The 18,041-nt window shown below is 44.2% G+C and overlaps 1 protein-coding gene across 4 annotated transcripts in view; it reads right to left on the reverse strand.

Annotated features, from left to right (window-relative positions):
- Positions 1 to 15,873, reverse strand: part of SOGA3 (SOGA family member 3) — a 58,910-nt gene extending 43,037 nt beyond the window's left edge. The window contains exons 1-4 of one of the 4 annotated variants that reach the window (XM_054062864.1): positions 15,480 to 15,873; positions 12,246 to 13,134; positions 11,371 to 11,595; positions 7,986 to 8,144 (exon numbers count right to left, since the gene is read on the reverse strand). In XM_054062864.1, the coding sequence (XP_053918839.1) occupies positions 7,986 to 8,144; positions 11,371 to 11,595; positions 12,246 to 13,073 (1,212 nt within the window). In that variant the 5' untranslated portion in view covers positions 13,074 to 13,134; positions 15,480 to 15,873. The remainder of the gene's footprint in view (positions 1 to 7,985; positions 8,145 to 11,370; positions 11,596 to 12,245; positions 13,135 to 15,479) is intronic. The other 3 variants (XM_054062863.1, XM_054062865.1, XM_009562888.2) reach the window with 3 other exon arrangements.
- Positions 15,874 to 18,041: the final 2,168 nt, after the last annotated feature.

An 18,041-nucleotide genomic window follows, 5' to 3' on the forward strand; every position in this document is an offset into this window, starting at 1 on the left:
ATCTGGCTCCATACCAAGTCAGAGAGCCTTTGACTAGTTTTCACACTAGTAAATGAAAGGCTCAGGGACTGTTCTCAGGACCTGACGCCAACTGGCACTTTACAATCCAGTCTCCTTTCAGCTAAAATGACAATACAGCTAAACTTTCCTAAAGCTTCCTTCCAAACAAGCAGGACCACATCCAAATTGTCAATCAGGAATAAGCTCTGACCGAGGCTAGACTCCAAATCATGCCCAAGCACTGAAGCAGTGAAGCTGACCCAGGCCAAAACCATGTGAGGGATGTGCTAGCCATTGCTTGTCAATGCATGGGTCTTTCCATAACCTCATGTACTTTACAAATACAGGGGTTTTTTTAGTAATAGAAGCAATTCTATAGCAAAGACCACCTTTGAGAAGAACGACGATCCAAGCAGGTCCCACACCTGGGTCAGGACAATCTGTGGTTTCAATTCAAGCTGGGGGATGAAGTGCTTGAGAAAAGCGATTGAGAGAGAAGGCCCTGCAGAGAAGGACTTTGGGGTGCTGATTGATGAGAAGCTCAACATGAGCCAGTAATGTACGCTTGCACCCCAGAAGGCCAACCATATCCTGGGCAGCATGAAAAGATGCATGGCCAGCAGGTTGAGGGAAGTGATTCTCCTCCTCTAGTCTGCTCTCGTGAGACCCCACCTGGAACATTGTGTCCAGTTCTGGAATCCCCAGCATAAGAAGGATATAAAACTGTTGGAGTGGGTCCAGGAGAGGACCATAAAGGTGATCAGAGGGCTGAAGCACCTCTGCTATGAGGACAGGCTGAGAGAGTTGGGGTTGATTAGCCTGAAGAAGAGAAGGCTTCAGGAAGACCTTATAGCAACCTTCCAGTACCTGAAGGGGGCCTACAAGAAAGCTGAAGAGGGACTTTTTACAAGGGCATGTAGTGATAGGATGAGAGGGAATGGCTTTAAACCAGAAGTGGGAAGATTTAGACTATATATTAGGAGAAAATTCTTCACAATGAGGGTGGTGAGGCACTGGCACAGGTTGCCCAGGGAAGCTGTGGATGCCCCTTCCCTGGAAGTGTTCCAGGACAGGTTGGATGGGGCCTTGAGCAGGCTAGTCTGGTGGGAGGTGTCCCCGACCATGGCAGAGGGGCTGGAACTGAATGATCTTTAAGGTTGCTTCCAACTCAAACTACTCTATGATTCTATGACTCATGTCCTTTCTCTAAAACCTAGTTTCTGTGCTTTTGGAAGCTCAGCTCTTGTTCTGTGGCTCCATTCTGGCTAGGTTCTTTTTTAAGATGCTCATTACTTTTTTCTTCTTTAAAATAGAGCTTACTGCAAAAAGATTATGATTTTACCTGAAGACTATATGTAGTATCAATAACAATTTTGCAAGAGAACTTGCAAATCTAAGCCTGCTTTTATCTGCCACAGAAAGGAGGAAAAAAAAGCAATATTCTGCCACAAGGAAGGAACTCCCATGCCCCCATGAAACCAGAGTAGCAGCATTATTTTTAGACATTCAAAAGAATTAATCAAACTTTATTTTGTGATGGCTAAATTATTTGTTTTAAAACTATTCCAGATACCCTCTTTTTCACTACAGTTGTCATTCTTTCATTATTACTTCCCCATTAGCAAGCAATCCTGCGACTTCTTTTACACATTCTTGCAAATTTTAAAACAATTCACTAGGAATACACAAAGCAGCACACCAGCTTCCATGTCTCTCTGCTTAAAAAAAAAAATCCCCTTAAGGCATCTTTACTCACAAATCTCTTCACAGTGAGTTTTATTGTTTCGAAATCACTCACTATTTATTACATATGTTTTGGAGCTGTATCATTATTGACCATTATGCTGTTTATTTTGAGTTTTAATAACATCTTTATGCAAATGGCTCATGTGAATTACTGATGGCTGATACATAATTAAAACATAATTTTATGAGGTTTAAGTGTAAACTACTTCTCAAATACACATTTTTTTCATCTTTATGGCATGACATTTTCAGAGAATTACTACAACAGATTTTGTAATAGAAATTAATTTCTTTCTACATTAAGATTCTTTGCTCATATTCAAAGAACTAAACTGAAGCAAACTCTGCTTATCCTGCTCACTGCGAAATCGCAGTGTGCTTTGAGCAAAGATGCCAGACAAACTCTCACAGATGATGAATAGTATCCCTGCTGAGTACTGTTTTTAAAGGAACAAAATATTTAGGCAGGATACCTAAGGTAACAGAATTTCATATAAGCAAGCCTGACAGAATTAACTGGGGGTTCTGCATCTGCAGGGATGTGGTGCTTGAAGAATCAATGAGCCACACTTGGAGACAGAGGACCATTTTCTGCTTTTTCCTGTATAAAGTCACAGACTTTTTCTCATCTCTTTTTTGAAAAAGCCTCCTCTTTATCTGTTGTTCTTTTGACCAAATCAAATCGAATTTTCATGAGGCAACAAACTGAGATTCTAGACCATAGAAATCCTCTGCTTAAAAGTATTTTTAGTAGAAGTGTTGCTGACAGACTTGGTCCTCCAAAAGCGCCAGGAGAGGGGCTTGTGAGAGACATTAAATCCTCCCCTGCTGCCATCTGGTGCCAGGAGCAAGTAAAATACTTAAACTTTTCAAGGAGTACTGCTTACTACTCTGATCCCATTAAGCTGATCGACCACATCAGTAAGCATACTAGAGTCTCATCTCCCTCTACTTTCTCCCTACTCCCTCCATGACCAGCTGTTTGGTGAGACTCAAATTCTCACCAAGGAAGTGTTGGTCAAGGATTTGATGGCCAGTGGCACCAGTGGCAGCCCCAACTATGAGATGGTGACATTTAAGGTCCTGAGAGAAAGGACCAAGACAAATATGGACAAGCAAAGTTTGGATTCTGAAGGCATCAAAAAAATGTAATGCTGCTGTTGAATATAGTTGCCGTGCTTATCAGAAATCCTGCAAACCACCACCCTTTGTGACACTTTTTTCCAGTTCCTTACAACCTCATCACATTTTAGATGTTGCAGATTTTCCACGCCAAGCACCTTGTCTCAGGATAAGTTATCAACATTGTTAATATTTTGGAAAATTTCAGCAAAATTATTCAGCTCTTTCCAAGATTAGAATGTACTGGTTCGGTCATAATAAATTATCGTAGCAATTGTCCTTTTAAGAAGTTCCAGTATGCCTGTGCCCTGAACACTTTTGTGTCTGTATACGATAGATACTTCATACTTTTCTAATTCATGCAAATCATGACTGGCCAAACCATAACCAGCTGGTTATGGTTATGAAGATTTCTGAGCTGGAAGGATGGAGGAAAGGAGCAAATAGATAAGAGAAGGACAAGACTAACACTTAGGAATGAGAAGACAGCAAAACAGCCAGTTTGGGAAAAGGGAAAAGGGGAAAAAAAGGAGAAGGGAAAAAAAGGGAAAAGGGAAAAAAGGGGGAAGGGAAAAAAGGGGGAAGGGAAAAAAGGGGGAAGGGAAAAAAGGGGGAAGGGAAAAAAGGGGGAAGGGAAAAAAGGGGGAAGGGAAAAAAGGGGGAAGGGAAAAAAGGGGGAAGGGAAAAAAGGGAAAAGGGAAAAAAGGGAAAAGGGAAAAAAGGGGGAAGGGAAAAAAGGGAAAAGGGAAAAGGGAAAAGGGAAAAGGATCAAGACTGAGAGACAGAACCTGAAGAATCTGAGACTGTGAGTTACAAGAGAAAGGCTGGAAATAAGTGGTTGTGATTAAATGGCAGGAGAAGAGGCTTAGAGAAAGGGTTACGAGAAAGGAGAGGCACTAGATTTTTGTCAAGACATAGTGGGTAAGCTGATATTGGTGATAAAGAGGACTGGGACAGGATGAGACAGGATGAGCCCTTGACAGTTCTTTTCACAGCTCTCCAGTTTTTGGTTTGGGGAGAGAGGACTTCTTTTGAGGGTTGTTTTATTTTACAGAAGCTTTTGTTTGAAATTGCCACCTACCCTTTTGATTTCTGTGCAGCTTGAGTACTCAGAGATGTATGGAAAGCTAATCTGTACATAAAGAGGGCAGGCAAAGGTTGCAAGAGTAAGCAGGAAAGTGTAATTTCTCTCCTATAGTCCCCACAGGAGGTTAGTATCAAAACGAGGCACGGAACTCAGATTCCTCCTCTCAGCTCCAGTGCCCAGCTCCCCAGATCCTATTGCCTTCTTCCATTTCTGAGCAGTGTACAAACAGACAGACCCATGAAGGAAGGCATAAATTACTCTGCAAGCAATCTGAACTGACAAGACAAAAGACATCTCTAGTACATGCGCCATGTATTCATGGTTATAGCAAGCTCTATATCTCATTTAATAACCTAGGCTTAGAAGAAGAAAATGGTAGCTTGGCAACATCACCCTAATGTGGCTGTAAGAATTGAGCTGTCTTGCATCTGCCCAGCTTAGAGCACTAGCAGAGCAATCTATTTCTGTTCAGAAAGACATATGTCTCTGAAGAACACTGTGCCTCTTGCAATTACAAATCCACATTGCAACGAGGATTTGTAAAGCCCAGGGTCCAGTACATGTGTCATATTTTCCCCCTCCTTCACTTGTCTCATAATGAAGTGCCTAAAGCATGACTAACTGGGCATTTCCTACATAGCTATAGCAAATTAACTAATTCTTAGTTCATACTATTGTCATGAAAAGCCCTACAAAAGTTAGATAGGCTTTAACAAATGGTTACTCTCAAATTAATGATAATTAATTAATAACTCATTAACGATTTTTTAGCATCTGGAAAAAATTACACCTATCTACCGTTGGTTTCTCTTTCTTGTAGGAAATAATTTCTGTAGTTTGCTTTCAGCTTCCCAAAAAGCATTACATTTAATAATTACAAATAATAAAGACGAAATCAGCAGCAGTTGCTACAAATGGATTCCGAAAACTGACAATGCAGATTAAAAATTTTGTGTTTCCATGTGGACATACACAGAAATAAGACTAAATGAAACAGCTGCAGGTTGAGGAACTGAAAGTAAATGTAAGTGACAGAAACTGGATGCTTTGCTGGAACACTTTCCAAGTCCTGGATGCTTGCAATCTTCTGCTGCCATCAACATCAACTTCCATTTGTCATGGAACATATCGTAACTTTTTTTTTTAAGAGCTCCAAACTAAGAAAGTAAACAGAAATTATCTCTCTATATTAATGGACAAATACATCCACAAGTCTATATTCACACAAACATTCACCAGAGAACTCTAGATTTGTCTCTACACAAACACACTTGCTAACATCTATCTTTTATACATCTTTCCAGTCAAGTCTACCAAGTTTTTTAAAACAATATAGAATCTGCAAAGAGAACTTTGGCTTTGGTCCTGCTCTAGAGATTGCTTCCAACATTTTCTTTTCACCATCTTTTCATCGCCTTTTCTATCACATATTTTTCATCACAAAAGAAGAATAAATTTTCCATGGCAGTTATACATAAGTAGATTTTAAGAATGGAAAGGTTTGTGGTTTTGCAGTACATTTGATGACATAGAATTCCAGAAATCAATCATTACACACTCTGAACACTGTTACTATGCTCTAAAATAAAAATGCTTCATTGTCTTTGGAGATTAGCTCTCATTAATTCTAAGCTCAATAAAGCGAAGATCACAATGCCAACAAAAGGTCTTGATTCGGCATTCCTGTTTATGCTGAGTAGAACTTCCTTAAGCAGGAGGTTGGACTGGTTATAATGGCTGTATTGAAATGAAAAAGGGCTGTAAAACCATGAAACTGGAAGAAATAACTCACAAGCAAACAGAAAATTAATATCATGACTGACGATGACATTTGAGATGCACAAAACCTATAACTGCCAAACGAGAAGAAAAGGTATTTGTCACAGAAAAATTCTAATGCAATTCAGACTGCTCTGCGTGCTTTTCATGGTTGTTTCACGTCAACATTTTCACATAGCTCCTTCACAGATTATAAATTTCAAACCTGTAAGAATTAGTATTTTTCATTGGCCTCCTTCCATTGGTCTCCCAAGTCACGGCATGCTTGCAAAGTGCATAATAATTTGGCTTCGCTTCAAATTTGCTTTTCTCTGACTTGCACCTCCTCAACCATACTTCAACTTCCCTCATGCTGTGCTGAAAGTCCCAGCCTGAAAAGCAGCCTTCTCCTACTGAAAGGGACTCAGCAGTCTCTTTGAAATACATAAATGAAAACTCCTGCCTACTTAGGAAGATGCATGTAATGACTGGGGTGGCAGCTCTCTCCATTTCAGTATAAAGGTGCATTTCTGACTCTTTGTTCACCCCGCCTGTACTCTGGTGTAGTCTTAATGCATTTCTCCATCCTGGTGCAGTGCCCCATTCTGTACCAACGGCAATCATGCATCTCTTTCAGCTTCATGAAAATAATGTGTAGAAGAGCCCCTTACTTAAATGTGACACTTTTTTCTAGAGTCTCAAGCGTCCTTCCACTGATACCAACCTCAAAGACAGAAAGAGACAAATGCCTAACCTAAAGAAAGAAGTGGAGAGCAGTATGAGAGCAGCATAGTGGGCCAGAGGGAAGAATCAAGATAAGAAGGAAGTGACTACTGATGACAAAGCTGCCTATTTCTTGAGTTAATTTCCCTCAGGTAAATAGCTCCCAGAGAATAAGCTATTAAATTGTCGCTATACTTCACTGTAAACTGAAGATCCATAAGAAGAAGCAAGGCAAAAGAAGCTTACTGTGGTACAACCTACCATAGGGCAGGAGGAAAGGGTCCAGAAATGGGAATCCACAAGAAAGTACAGTCCAAATGAACAAGAGTAATGGAAAATGCAGAGTAAAGTCAAGTTTAACTACAAGTGGTAAGGATAATTACAACACGATCGTGTTCTCATAAAGAAGATGATCCCAGAAACTGAGTTGTATTTGGTGGCAGAAAGCAGAGTGAAAACAGAAGAAAGTCTCAAGCAGAGGAAAGGGAAGCTGAATAAGACTCAGATTTCTATCATACCCTTTTCAAATCTGCAGTTATGTGGAAAAGCAATAGAAGATGGAAAAAACCCCACCTGTTTATCCTCCACTAACATGTCTGAAATTCAATTCCTGCAGAATTCAATTCCTACATCACTTAAAAGTAAGCACTTGTGGTTCCTAAAAATACTGTAACATATTACACAACTGAAAATTCCCTACCTTTCTTAACAACAGAAATACACCTCCTCTACTTCATACAAGATCAACGTAGACTTTGGCATTCCTACTAGGGAATAGTACTAAAACTGAAAATCAGTATTATTCATTGAATTTTAAACACTGAACTGGAGAGCTGTTTCTAAAATCCATTCTGAGAAGTAATTCTTAGTCAACAGTTTCTCTTTTTACTGCACGCTTTGTTATCTCTGCTGGCCAGGCAATTACTGCTGTAACACAATTTTCTGCTTACTTAATGACACAGTATCTTATATCTATATAATGGCAAATGGAGTAATTTTGAAGATGAATTAGATAAAACGTAAAACTATGCTTAGACTGAAAGGCCAGGTAGAGCCTTTCACTTCCCAGTCTTCCAAAGAGTGTGACTGAACAACACGAGAAGGCGGATAGATGCTCAGTCTTAGTGTGCCTGCTAGTCCCTAGAAGTAGTTAGCAAGGGCAAAAAAATGGTCTTTGTAAAAACATACAGGGAACATCATCTGCAAAGTTAGATGCTTCTGACTCCCTTCAGCACTCTTCTTGCATGTATCTTAATATATATACATCTCAAAGCCTCTGAACTGTTACTATCAGTTCCACATTTCCTTCCTTGCACAGGAAAACCAAAGCTACAGCTTGGTTTCTGTTTTGCCTAGGAAACACTGACTATTTTAGTTTATTCTTAGCTTCCCAGTCACCAAGATGTAATCCAACACTCTTTGCAACTTTCAACTTCATCTTGCCATATTTTTACCCCCAAAACAAGTTATAGGAAGAAAAACAGTTAGTTCAGCAATAACAATTTGAGAACTTAAAATACTTTGTGAAGAAGTAAATAGCAACACTAACCTCTTTCATTTTTTCCAGTTCGTTCTGTAATGCCTGTTTGGCAATTTCGACTTCTATCAGCTGCTGTCTTAATTTTTCATTTTCGTCTTCTGTTATAGTACGTTTCTCCTCCACGTTTTCTAACTCATGGTGAAGTCTCACTGATACATCTTTTGCAACCTAAATGAAAAAAAAATTTAAAAAAAGAATTACTGCTGCAGTGCACAGTCCCTGAACAACCACTTACAGGTTAATTCTGCATGTTTTGATGGAAGCAGGGTGAAAGGAAATTAAGACAAGGATATCCACAGATAGAGTTCTGATGATTCAAAATTCAAGCCAATTCCTCAAAAAAAAGGTATAGTTTTTCTATGGATTTCACTGGAAATAACACTGGACTCTAAACCCCATTTCTGTCTTCAGTTGTGCTATGTGAACAGTGAAACAGGACCTTCATCATTCCTGGAGACGTGCATTATCTTGAGAGTATTTTCCCTCAACCACTGCTAGCTTATGCTTTTCAGTGAACTAATATTCAAATATTTGACATGCAGATGCATCCAAAAGCAGGGTCCACCCTCTCCAGGCCTATTGTACCTATGCCATGTATAGGATCACAAATGGACACATCTTCATTTCAAACTTGCTAGTTTCTCTGTTCTTTGTGGACAGTTAATCTAAATATCTGGCATGTACTACTACTGCTTCATTTAAAGAGTAAAATATGAACAACCAACATTTTACTGACAAATATTTTGCTCACTAAAATTATATCAGACATTTTTAATGAAAATTAACACTAGGGTTTTTGCACTTTTTTAATGCATTTTCACAGGAATAGAGATAAAAGGCACATGTCAAGATCTAATTCCTCTTCTTCATGTAAAGTAATGAGAGTAATGAGAATTTTGCAATTCAAGCTGCTTTCATTGTATTTTGTGAAGCCACCATAAACTACAATCATGCACCAAAAATATTTAAATATATAATTACTGTTATGATGGTGATTTAGACACATAGTTTGAAAAGCCTAATTTCCTGCTTTTTTTAGAACATTGGAAAGTATCATTAATCCTTTCTAGCATTAGCTAGGGGAGCTCAGAGAGCCATCCTTTACAGTTTTCACTAGAACGATATTTATGGTTGTATGCCAAAGAACTCTGACATACTTGAACTCTAAAGAAAAAAAATAATTGTCAGTAAGCAGTCTAGAAAAATCCGATCTATCAGAAAACAGCAGCAGCTAGTGACTCAGCCTCCCCTGACAAGAAACCCAGTGTGCCTGAATTACAGATACAACACTGCAGTGTAGCACAAGACCATTCAATAAGCTCCCCCACTGCACGCACGCTCAAGACACATAATGCCCAACAGAAAGAGAGAGTGGAGAGGAATTTCAATTATAACCATACTCCAGAAAGACTGCAGATTGAGCTGAGAATCACATCACATCTTGATCTCTTTCCTTACACTCAGTATTAAACTGCTCATCTGGTTGTCCAACCAAAGTAAAGGGAAAATCATATGGGACATTTTTAATAGCATCCTAGGTCATATGAGAAATGGAACTCACTTATGCAAGATGCATTTTAATGCAGCTAAATACAAGACTCTATCTCTGAAGGATTAAGTCCCCTAATGTATTACCCATGCAAAACAGAGAATGTTATTTTGCATAGAAATTCTTCAGCAGATGACTTGGGAAGGCTCCAGAGAACTGCACATGAGTTGCAATTATGGTTAGTCAGCACCTGGAATGCAATTAGGCAGAAACTGGGCATTAAGACGTTCATCTCTACTCCAAAGCAGAACATATTCACAATCTGTGAGAATGCTTTGAAAAAAAAAACACTATTCCTTTCCAAATGATCTGTTGTATGCTTATTGGAAAAGACACAGGAGAAATCCTACTTAAAGTGAGCCCTTTGTCCAGCTCAACCTAAGGCCTTAGCTACTATCTCCTATATTGCAGGCAAGAACCTCACCAGAAGTGCCCTCACCATTTCACTCAGCAGCCCTGTGTATGTGTTACTTGCTAACTCAAAGTAACATTGAGCCAACAAAGAAATAAACTCTATAAGCAGGATCACAATGTTCACTTGGGACATGATGGCACACATTCAAATTCTGCCTGCAAAGGTGCATGTCTCAACTATTCACCTAAGCACCATCCTGATGTGCAAAATGTCTCTTGCTTCGACCAGCAATTCCATCTGACCCTTGACAAAGGGGTCATTTTGCTTCTGACTAGGAAGACAGCTGTACTTACAGGACTGCCACGGACACAACAGCAAACACGGGTTTTGAATACGCACAGGAAAGGAGTATCAAATAGAAATACAGAGAAGGATATTTACATTTTAAATTGCATTAGTGAGAAAATTACTGGAATGTGTTTTGCATTGTGTCTACGTTATAACAAGAACGATGACAACCTGGAAAATTTTCAGAAAAAAAATGATACGCGAACCAGGCTTGGGAATAACAGACCCTCAATCCATTATACTTATCAGAAAGAAGTTTAAGAATAACCTTGTTCCTGACCATGTATTAAATTAGCATTTCCAACTGCAGTCCACAGAATCCAGTGGCCAATAAGCTCACATTTGCTGTATAGAGGTCTGCAGTTACATGTGAAATGGCAGGGGAGCAGTCAACTGAAAGAAGTTCCTAAGTCCTGCTTCAGTAAGAGTCTCAACAAAACCTAGATGGAAGCAGAAATTAAACAACTCCCAACAATGCAAGAAAGGGTTTTTTTCTCTAACTGGACCAATGTAGAGTGGAGATGATGGATATTTGGATACCAACCAATGGCAATCTTTAAACAAGGTCTGAAACTTTTCTTCAACAATGAGCTGTGGTTCATTTAGACATTATGGATGAAATGCAGTTGATTACACATTGAAGTTTGATGCGCTGTGTCTATGATTTCAGATGGATGTGGAAAATCCTGTCTTCACTGAAGATAACAGCAGTTTTTCTGCTGATACCAGCAGAGTCAGGATCTTGTGTTGCGATTCTGCAAGTATTCTACCTACCAATCCTCTGAAATCTTTACTAAAGAGTACAATAACCTCCCAAAGTCAATGGGACTTTTTGGTGAAGTTAGTTTAGTTTTGTGATGTAGGATATGTTTTGCGTTCATTATAAAAGATCCAAAACATCTAGATCCTAATCTGTATTTGAGTCACTTCTTAACACATTAATTTAACAAAAAAATTATTGGACTAAATCTGAAAAATACCTAATCTATGTACTGAAGGACTTACATAACCAATATAAGCTTTGCCACTGCAAGGCCATGAGCTGCAGAGTATACAACAGAATGGATGGAAATGCCTGAGTCATGAGGACAGTGTTTCTGTCCGAGGCGCTCCCTCTTCTTGACTCCAGCTCACATCTGTACCTTGAGGTCCTGCTCCATGCTGCGCAAGAGTTCGCCGTCAATCTCCCCGGTCTGGGCATAGCGAAGCCTCTTGCGCTCAGCCTTGCGCAGCCGGTACTGAAGGATCCGGCAGTTCTTGTTGGCTCGCTCCAGTTCATGGCGCATTTCTTGAAGCTGACAAGCATCCTCCTCAAAGAAACTGTCTCTCATTTCATCCATCTCTGTCCTCAGCTCATCTATCTCATTCTGGCACCAGGGTGAGAAGGGAACAGAGATGCAACAAGTGCGTTAAAAGCCAAAATGTCAGCACGTATAGAGGAAGGCAGCCAATATGGAGCAGGGGCACCGGCTAAACACAACTCGGTTCATCATTAGACATCAGGAAGAATTCTAGAACATTAGGAAGAATTCTAGAACATTAGGAAAATTTCTTTCACCGTGAGAGTGGTGAGGTACTGGCACAGGTTGCCGAGAGAAGCTGTGGCTGCCCCATTCCTGGTGGTGTTCAAGGCCAGGTTGGACGGGGCCTTGGGCAGTCTGATCTAAAGGATGTCCCTGCCCATGGCAGGGGGTTAGAACTGGATGATCTTTAAGTTCCCTTCCAACCCTAACTATTCTATGATTCTATGATTCTAAAAGCATTGCAAGGAAGCAGAGAAGCACCACTGCCCATGTGGCCCATGACAGGGCCACCTTCATTTTGCCTCCAGCACTACTGCTGGGGGAGAGGCCAGTGGTGAAGCCCCCTTCCAGTGCAGGGGTAGAGAGGCCACCCGGCACCCACCTGGCCCCTATTCCCACTCCCACCTAGCACCCACCCGGCTCCCATTCCCACTCCCACCTGGCTCTGACTCCCACTCCCACCCACGCACCCAGCCCGGCCCCCGGCTGCTCACCTTGAGGCTCTCGTTCTCCTCCCGCAGTTTCTCCATCTCCTCCTGCATCTCCTCCTGCAGCTGCGGGCTCAGGGAGGCCCCGGGGGCGCCGCCGCCCGCCTCGCCCTGCCGCAGCCCCTCGGCCGCCATAGCAGAGGGCGACGGAGCCTCGGCCGGGGCGGTGGCCGCGGAGGAGGAGGAGGCGGAGGAAGCGCCGCCGCCGCCGCTGCTGTGGTTGCCGCCCTTGGTTTGCATCTGGGCGGCCGCCGCCAGCCCCTTCCTAAGGTGGAACTGGATCAGCTCGCTTTGCAGACATCCCTCCTTCCAGTAGCCACCGCCCCCCGCCGCCCCGCGGCCCTTCCCCGCGCCCGAAGAAGATGGAGGCGCCGGGGCCGCCTCCCCCGCGCCCTTCAGGGGAGACCGCCCCGCTTTCCCCCGCCACGGCTTGGGCGGCGCCGCCGCTCCCTCCTGCTCCCCCCCGGAGCCGCCGCCTCCCGCAGGGGGCGCCTCCTCGGCGGCGCGCGGCTGCGCTTCCCCTCCGGCTGCGGGCGGCGGTTCAGCACCACCACCGAGCTGGACAGCTCCCGGCGGCCCCGCGCCGCGCGGCGGCTTCTCGGCGGCGCGTCCGCGGGCGGCTCTGGGCGCCGGGCCCGGCGGCGGCCGCGCGGCCGAGGCGGCTTTGGCGGCGGTGGCCGGGGCGCGGGGGGCGGCGGCGGGGACAGGCGGCCGCGGAGGGTTGTCGCGGGCCCTGGCCGGAGAGGACGCTCGCTGCTGCTTCCTGCCGCTGCTGCCCTCGGGGTGGAGGCGAGGCTCGGCGGCGGCGGCGCCCCCTGCAGGCGGCTGGCTCATGGCGGCGGCTATCTCGGCGATATGTCCATCACCGGTGGCGCCCTCCGCCTCCTCCGCTGCGCTGGGGAGGGAGAAACGGAGAGCACGGTCGGGGCGGGGACGGGCAGGGCGGCCCCGGGGCTCGCTCCCTGCCTGCCGCTGCCGTGCCCCGTGTGATCCCAAGCCTCGCCCGCGGGGGACAGGACAAGGGGGAATGGCCTCAACCTGCGCCAGGGGAGGTTCAGGCTGGATATCAGGAAAAAATTTTTCACAGAAAAGGTCATTGGGCACTGGCAGAGGCTGCCCAGGGGGGTGGTGGAGTCACCATCACTGGAGGTTGACGATGTGCTCAGGGACATGGTTTAGTGGCAGATAGGAATGGTTGGACTCGATGATCCAAGAGGTCTTTTCCAACCTTGTTGATTCTATGATTCTATCAGCCCGGAGCAGCTTTCCGGAGGGGAACGCACTGCACGCCTAAGGCTGAGATTGGTTCCCGCTCCGTTTGCATCCAGGGGCGCTTCCAACCCTTCCAAAATCCCAGCGATGCCGAACCCTCTCCCCTACGGCTGCCACGTCGGAGTTAAATTTCCATCCACACACAACCTTCCCTCTGGCTCGCCCTGGATGCCAAGCTGAGTACCAGTCTGGGTTTCTACTGCACCTGTCCGCCTCTTCTGAGGCCTCTTCCAGGTGTCTATCACAGCCGGGAGGGGAAAGGCTGCTATACAAAGGACTGCACACGTGGAAGCAACAACAGATTCAGCTTCAGCTTTGGCAGGGGCTCTTCCAGGACAAGGTTAGGCCTCCAAAACTCAGGAATCGAGAGGCCTTTCAATCAGCTTCTAAATGCAGATTTGTCCCAGTTTGTTTTCCAGAGGCTTTGTCAGGACTTAAGACTTATTCTGGTTTATTACTGATTATACTAACGTAGCACTGAGGCATAATTGCTCCATCAGGTTTTTAAAACATGGATGCAAGAAATACACCCTAAGCCAGTACAAGATGTTATGTGGTATCCACCAAAGGATGCTCACATAGCAATTTTCCCCCATAGCGTTCAGCGATTGTTTAAGAGGGCCCTTAAAAGCCATATCATGCTGCAAAGACGCTCCTTAATACATTCTGGAAATAACAGCTATAATACACAAGCTGTTTGTCTTTATTCAGCTTAAAAGGGAAAATGTGCCCAAAAGTAGAAACAACAGCATTCCTAACATGGCCTAACAATTCCCCCCTAAAACTCATCTTACCCATTACCTACTAGAACAGAGAATAACGAAAGAAACCCGACTGTGTGAAGTCAATGTAGACACTATACTGTACCCTGACAATTGGTTTACTCCCTGGAACATACTAGACAATGAGACTCTGTTTCCTCTGCTCTCACTGGCAGAAGAACAGGGTTTCCCTCAAATGCACTGTCATTATCACCCTGATTTTAACCAATGTACTGGAAATTAATGCTCAAAGAATATGATTTGGCTGAAACTTCCCAGGCATTTATTAGAAAAGACTGCAAACCTATAAAAACTTACACACTTGTATCAGACCCTTTATAAAAGATTTGCTTTTCATCTCTCTTAACCATCACAAACAGAGTTCTCAAGGTGCTGTTGTTCAGACCTGTGCAGGTACAAAATGTCACTCTTGAAATCCAAACTTAAAGAAACTGCAAAAAAGCGAGGACTCTGCTTAATTCCAGTATCTGACTCATTACCTACTGTTCAAAACTAAATTAAAAATAATAATCGGGAACCCTACGCTATACCTGGATCTCTTCGGGAAGTTTCACCGCAGCAAAGTCACCAGGCTCAGCCGTGATCTGCCTTGGGGACACAACCCGCATCCCAGTTCCAGGACCATCTACCGCCTCCTTGGCCGATTTAATTGGGTTTTTTTCTTTTCTAACTGGCACAAAGAGAACCCCGTTTGAGCCCAAGTCCGGGATCTCCGTCCTCACAAATCTCTACCGCACAACCTCCTCTCCGGAGGCAAACCCACGTGGCGCCAGGACGCGGCGTCTCCGCAGGTTTTCCTGTCGGGAACAGCTGCCCAGGAGGAAAAATGCATAAATAAACGGCAGCAACAAAAGAGAGAAGTCCGGTGGCTCCTCCTGCCGGGGTGGGGATCCCCTCTACCCGGGGCTTCAGGCAGGGCTTCCCCTTGGCCCCAGCCCTCGCCGGGCTCCCCCCTCTCCCTCTCCGAGATCCTCATTCGCAAACCCGGTTGAAGGATGGGGAGCGCTTCTGTCTTTTGTCCGGGTTTTAAAGGCGCGGCAGGATTTTCCCGGGTCCGCTTTCCATCCCCGGTGGGTTTGTTGCATCTGAATCCCCAGCAACATTCCCTTTTTGTAGGAAAAAGGGAATAAAAAAGGGAAAAAGAAACGGGAAGGGGGCTTGAATCTAAAGCAGCCGCATTACTCACCAGCACTTTGTCTGCTGCCTGGCTGCCGAAATGCATGCACAGAGGGAGACGGGCACTCGCACACGAGGTACCCGGCGCTGCCTCTCAGGAAAATGAAGCAATATTCATGAGCTGACCTCACTGGGCCTGGGAGACGGGAAAGGGGGGGAGGGAAGAAAGCGGCGAAGGGAAGAAGAAAGAAAAGATTAAACGGCAAGAACCCCGCCCAGGGCTGAAGGCTGAGTTGCGTCTCCTTATCTATCCGCACATGGTGGAATAGGATTGCGGCGGCGATGGGGGAAGGAGCAGGCTGCGTGCAAGGGATGCGCCCGGTTTCCCTTCCCAATGCATGCCGGCAATCGATGCTGATCAATTATTTAGTGTCCCCTCCGGAGGAGCCCGCTCTGCCCAGGCAGGGAGGCACCAGCAGCGGGACGGGAACAGGATTTTCCTTTGTTCGCTGCCTTCATCTGCGCTGGGAGCGCGGCGGGTCCTCCCCGCGCCCCTCTGCCGCCAGCCGCCGGCATGGGCAGGAACAAAGGCAGTCCGCTCTGCTCGAGATCATCCCCTGCTGTTATTTATTCCCGTGAATGCAAGGAGTAACGGCCGTCGGCTCGTATCGTAGGCAAACCCCAGAGGTGGTCATCTGTTTCACCTCTTTATTTTATCAAAAGGTGAATTTATCTTTGCTCTCAAGCACCTTGGACGGCTCTTAAGACTTCACGCTTGAAGTCTTCCTTAAATAGAAACAAAGAAAAGCAGAAAAAAACTTTCCTTTCCTTTCCTTTCCTTTCCTTTCCTTTCCTTTCCTTTCCTTTCCTTTCCTTTCCTTTCCTTTCCTTTCCTTTCCTTTCCTTTCCTTTCCTTTCCTTTCCTTTCCTTTCCTTTCCTTTCCTTTCCTTTCCTTTCCTTTCCTTTCCTTTCCTTTCCTTTCCTTTCCTTTCCTTTCCTTTCCTTTCCTTTCCTTTCCTTTCCTTTCCTTTCCTTTCCTTTCCTTTCCTTTCCTTTCCCTCCTGTCCTCTGAGAAGGAACTATTTCATCTGAAGGCTGTGACAGGAGGTGTCCTGGACCCACCTGTGTATCTGCCTGAATGCCCAGCAAGAACAGGCTCTGGGGAAGCTGTACTGGGGTTGGGGTCCTGCTCAGTCCTCCTTCAGCCTCTGGTAAGTCTGGATGAGGTCCTGGGCTCTGCCTCAGCCCCAAAAGTGTTTCCTCGGCGGGAAGGACAGGAGAGTGTGGGGAGCACGGCCCAGCCCAGCGCTTCAGCCTAGCCAGGGGACATTGGGTGCCTGGACTCAAAATTCCTCCTGAGGGATACTTAACTGAGGATTTTGTGCCCATTACTGTAACAGCATATGCATACATGCACACATCTATACATAAATCTGTTTGCTATATATGTATATACACACAAACACAAATACACTGTACATACATATATATATGTAAATGTGTTTGCATACACCCATGTGAACAGACGTAATATATATGCATGGTTGTATGTGTTACATGTAGATATATATACCTATTTGTGAGGTCTGCGTGCAGGTCTTGGTGGGAAGCAAGCTGCTCCCTTTCCAGCAGCCCCCTTTCCAGCTGCCCTTACCCCATAGTCCTCTCCACTTTTCCAGATAGGACAAGCAAGACCCAACACGTCTGAAACAGCATATCCTGGCACGTGGAAAGGTACTGCCTCCAATGCAGATACATGTCCTCCAGCCTGGAGCCCAAGGACTGCCTGAACTGGATGTATATAGGTGTGGTGAATTGAGGACAATCAGAAAATAGGAAGTGGAACATTTATGCTGAAGAAGAAAACTACCATGATGATTTAAAACTGCTTTTAATTCATAATATTTAATGATTTGTTAGGCCTTAACTCATAAATATTAACTGCAGTTGTACCAACTAAAAAGAATAATTGGTTGGAAACATGGGGAATGAAAACACAAAATATTTCTGGAGTTGTAGCTGAGAAATTTTGCTATGAAACTGGTGGGTAGATTCTGCTAAAAGAACACCTACATTATAGCAGTGATGAAGTCATCACAATATTGTAACATTTTGACTACACAATGTCCTGCAGAAGGGCAAGCACAACAGTCCCTACCTTTAAGCACTGGACAGCAATTAGAATCCTTTCTGCTCCCTTAGAGGATGAAATTCCTGGATGGACTTCCCACAGTAAAACAAAAAAAAAAAAGGATGTGGTGAATATATCTCATACCTCATAACACCACCAACAAATATTGATGTGCTTTTGGAAAGATACCGACCCTAATTTTCTCATAGTAGTGTCCAAATGAAAACCAGGTCATCAGATTATCTTCACCCATATTGTCAGAATGTATGTTTGATAGTAGAGAGAAATCTTATGGTAGAAAAATTTACCCATCTCTCAGTGTTGCTTGGGATTGTTGACTTTATTCTCAAAATTTCTGTTGTGGTTGAAACTTCAGCACTGACAGAGCTATAAAAATTGACATGGGCACAAAAATGATTCTGCTAATAGCATTTACTCTTCTGGGTATAGTCTACACAAGCTAAAGCACTCTTCTGTTAATAAAAGCTGTGTTTCTATCA

This window comes from Cuculus canorus, chromosome 3 (assembly GCF_017976375.1).
Source record: "Cuculus canorus isolate bCucCan1 chromosome 3, bCucCan1.pri, whole genome shotgun sequence".
Lineage (NCBI taxonomy): Eukaryota > Metazoa > Chordata > Aves > Cuculiformes > Cuculidae > Cuculus > Cuculus canorus.